The 4584-nt window shown below is 38.7% G+C and overlaps 1 protein-coding gene across 1 annotated transcript; it reads right to left on the minus strand.

Annotated features, from left to right (window-relative positions):
• Window positions 1-587: 587 nt before the first annotated feature.
• LOC130413872 (electromotor neuron-associated protein 1-like) lies at window positions 588-3776 on the minus strand. The gene is made up of 2 exons (XM_056739391.1): window positions 3423-3776; window positions 588-917 (listed from the first exon to the last, which is right to left on the minus strand). Exons 1-2 carry the CDS (start codon window positions 3652-3654, stop codon window positions 802-804), a joined length of 348 nt encoding a protein of 115 aa, XP_056595369.1. The 5' UTR covers window positions 3655-3776; the 3' UTR covers window positions 588-801.
• Window positions 3777-4584: the final 808 nt, after the last annotated feature.

The raw sequence follows: 4584 nt of genomic DNA on the forward strand, positions 1-4584 counted from the left end.
CTAAGGTGCATGCTAAATATGATATGGCAAAATCAATACTGTGGTCCCTTTTCCACCATCAGCCCATGGGCCTTGTTTCTGACAGGCATTGAGCCACAAAAAAAGCACAATGTAAGTTCTTAAGAGGCATTTAGCAGTAATCACAATCTGTTCTAACCCCACATCATGCCCTTTAACAGGGCCAGAGGGAATCTCTACCCCTCTCTTTCCCTCTGACTTCTTCAGCTATTTGCCTTAGCATCACCATTATCACCACTGCAATTCAATTCCAAAGCAAACATCACTATTGTTATTCTGTTCTACTGAGACACGTCCTTAGTAGTCAGCATGTTTAGTGTTTGAAAAGCAGCCTGTCAGATTTTAAATACAGCCCATCATATATCAAGGCACAACTGGGTTTTGTGATCCTGCCTGTGCAAAATACAGCTCAAGGTCCCACCCTACACACAATGCAGCAGTGAAGCAGTGGCTCTGCAGCTTCTCTCTTCCTGACACAGCTCTTTGAGATACAGCGTGCCAGGCAGTACAGTGAAAATAGGACTGCGATGCACACACATTACCGGCCCGGGCAAAGAAACATGCTGGGCTCCCCGTGGAGAGAGATATAACACTCTCACCAGTGCATTGGCTGCATATTGTTTGTCTTATCAACAACCTACACCATAACCTTGAGCTGGAAATTTATGTGTGGGAACAGATTGTACTCCAACATTTAATTGAAAATATTTGTTTTGCATGTTGGGTAGACATTAATGCGTTCCTTTATAGATTTATTATTCCCGAACACTAGTAGACATCCTGTTAACTGGACTGACCTCTGACCTCAGCAGAGAACTGGGCAGAATGTCTGGTTATGAACAGCTGCAATTGTTGGTCCAGGTCACATTCTGATAGACTGATGTCCCAGGAGCGGATACCTGTGGGCACACAGACCATGTGACATTTTTAACATTAATAAAGATTTGTTTAAAAAATTGCATGTTACAATATAAATTTACAGTAATTTCATGTGCAAATTCATATGCGTAATTTCATATCCGATTTTCTTAATACTCTTGTTATGTTTGGGGTCAAATTGACTTAAAAGAAACTTTGACATCATCTGAAAAGTATATTTTTTAAACCTTGAGTCTTAAATAGCAAGCTAGAAATACATTATACATTATAATACCCCTGAATACCCTGCGAATGAAAATATTAGTTGTGTTTTCAGTTATTTTCATATTTTCTGATGGCTTCTGGAACTAGTTTTTGTTGCCTCTATGACAATCAAAAGCTTTTTGTTGTTTTCGCAGGAACTCAATTCAGATAAATTAACAAATGTACAGATAAATCCAAAAAGGGATGTTTTGTCCAAATTTTACAAGTTTGTAAATATCAGGTGGGTTAAGTTTGAGTAAAAAAGTTACTTATTATGTATTAAAACATTTCTGTGGTCAATATAAACACACATATCAAATTATTTCTAAAAAAAATTTTTTTTTAATATTACAGTTTTTATATAGCCTGTATCTCTTTAAGTAATAACCAATGATGTAATAATATCGCATTAAGATCCAGGTAACACTTTACAATAAGATGCTATTTGTTAACAATTAGTTAATGAATTAGCTAACCTGAGCTATGGATGATACTTTTACAGCATTTATTAATATTAATTCATGTTCATTTCAGCGTTTACTAATTATTACTCAAGACCGGTCTTAGTCTCGACACCGGTCTCAAGACCATTTTTAGTCTTTGTTTAGGTGGTCTCGATTACAACACTAGTCACTGTTAACATTAGTTACTGCACCATAAACTAGCATGAATAACTGTATTGACATGAACTAACAATAAACAAGGATTTATAAATGCTAAAAATGTAATTGTTCATTGTTAGCTACTGTTTACTAATAGCAGTTTATTGTAAAGTGTTACCAAGGTCCATATCCACATATCCTGTAGTTTGTGAATTGTGCAAATTGAGTATTCACAGATTTTAGTGTTAAACGGCCAAAACGCAAGACGTCTACTTCTACTGAACCAAACTTAAAAGTCCTTTTGAGAATTATCAAATAAAATCTCTCTCACAATTCTCCTCCGCTGCATCCTTCCAGCGCTCAGAATGTTGAAGGGCCGTTTTTCGTAAGATTCTCTTTTGCTTTGTAGATGAAGTGTAAATCTTGCAAGCACTGCAGTGTTTGTGCTCAGAAATGCTGTGTCATTGGGATTTAGCACAGGTAATGGCTGCAGAGGTTTCTCAGAATAAGATGCTTGTATCCATGAGTCCATCCAAACACAACATATTCCTTACAGAATCGATTTGTTCTCATTGATAAGTGAATTAATGATTAAAAATTGTTAAGGAAGAACAGAACAATGCTTGTGATGTAGATGTCCAAGGATTACAGAATCGTCCAGAGTGGTTATTTACATATCAGCATTTTAAATTCAATGTTTACTGAATCTGATAGCATAACCAGAATTAGCAGACAACAGAGTCAATACAATCCTTCACATTCAGAAACAACTTTTTAGGCCACTGGTCATTTCAAACGGTATCACATTTAAACTGTACTGTTGTTTTCCAGATTTGTGTTGGCTTAAAAATCCTATGATTGCTATTTTATATAATGCTACTTTGGATTCTGGTTAATGATAATCAAACCAGGTGTCTGTAAACACAAACTTGCTACTACATAATAGACAAAACCCCATGCTGATCGAAGGAAACTTCAATGAGAAGATATGTTTACACCCTTTTATTATGATCATATGATCAAAATCAGTTTTACTTCTTCCAAAGAACAACAAAATAATGTCTTTCCCTATAAACTTTACAAAGTCATTCATTTCAAATCTCAGATCCTGTTTCTGAGTGCAAATATTATTCAGCAAATCAATTTGATCACATAAAAATGACGTTTTTTGCGATTCTAATTTTAAGTCGTAATGAAACGCAACCATTTTACGAGCTAACCATTTTTAGCTGATAAGCAAAAGTGCAACTTCATCAATTTTATCCAAACATGCCGTAATCCCACAACTCATTGCGCAGTGCTAAATGCACACAGCCGAGGTCGCCGCAGTGTGCAGGATAAAAGTCAAATGGTTGCGTTGGCTCGTATATCGTTCTGGGGACGAAGTCGTCGATATAACACATCGATAACTAAACGTTTGCTAATCGTATTGCATCTATAAACTGTTATTAATTTGTTATTTGGAAGTTGTTTTGCAACGTAGACTCGACTCTATATTTTTATACCGCAGCCACACATGCACTCTATTAAGCTTACAACTTGCGGCAAATGTTTTCTTGACTTTTAAACAGCACACAGTTCACAGTCAAACGAAACAAACGCTCAGATCTGTTTTAGTAAATCCTTAGTGAACGTGGCTCCTGGTGCACTTCATGCCGCACAAACACTCGTAAGGCTCACCGCGCTCTATATGTTGTCTGGCGGTCTGTAGCTGGTGCTCTATCGCGATCTCTCCGATCACGATCAGCATGTAGAAGTTTCCCTGTCTGGAGGTCGGGCCGCGGTGGCGGTGCTGGCCGTGGTGCTGAAGCTCGCGGTCCTCGTCCTCCTCCACCGCTGCGAGCGCACCCCGGGGTGGGATCTCCATGGAAACAGCCCCTCGAACAGACGCCGGGCCCGCAGTTATCTCCATGACAACTGCTGCCACCTGCCCCGGCAGCAAAGTTTAATAGGGAGGGCTCGTGAAACTCTGCGCGCTCTACAGTGGGCGCTATTTACTTGCGCGGGATTGGTCAAAAGACCACACAGCTGTGTGATGTCACACCTGACGATGACAAAATCAGATGTAAATACAGAAAAGATCAATAAGTGTTTTAAAACACAAAACACGCAAAGAGACAGAGGGTGCAGATATGTCTCAGACATGTGCAACAAAGTAGGCCATTGCATCAATGTAGACAACTATGCATCTTAAACTGGAAGTTGTTCGTTCATTCTTAAGAACTGCCTTTATATGGCGTGTTTAAATCGTCCTAGCTGTCTTACTTTTTTTTTGAGGCATCTACAGATTAAAAGAGAGAGAGAGAGAGAGAGAGAGAGAGAGAGAGAGAGAGAGAGAGAGAGAGAGAGAGAGAGAGAGAGAGAGAGAGACGTTTAAAAATAGACGCAGGGGAGATGGGCTCCCCCTCAGACGACGAGTTTGCAGCAACATCTACATCGCCATTGGCAGTGATTCAGCCATCCCTCGGTCAAACACAAGTGATCACATACTGCCCTCTGCTGACATTTAAAGTCAAGTGCAGTGCACTGGTTCTGACGTCAGAAATTGACAATAGTCATTTATATTTTTGTTTTAAAGACCGCTTACGCAACTATAGGCTAACAATAAATACGACGAACTACAGTATTCAAACTTTAAACAAAGTAGTAAATGAACAACACTCTATCCTCAAACACTTTTTATTTCTCAGGGTATTTTTCAGATACTCATTACTGTCAGGATTTAAAGCACTGACACTTTGATTGACAATCCAGATTGTTATGCCAAGCCAGTAGCTGCAAAGTTAGATGCTGATGGATCTTGCTATTTTTCTTCTTGCAATATCTTGCAATAAACCTAAGA

The sequence above is a fragment of the Triplophysa dalaica genome, chromosome 24, assembly GCF_015846415.1.
Source record: "Triplophysa dalaica isolate WHDGS20190420 chromosome 24, ASM1584641v1, whole genome shotgun sequence".
In the NCBI taxonomy this organism is placed as follows: domain Eukaryota; kingdom Metazoa; phylum Chordata; class Actinopteri; order Cypriniformes; family Nemacheilidae; genus Triplophysa; species Triplophysa dalaica.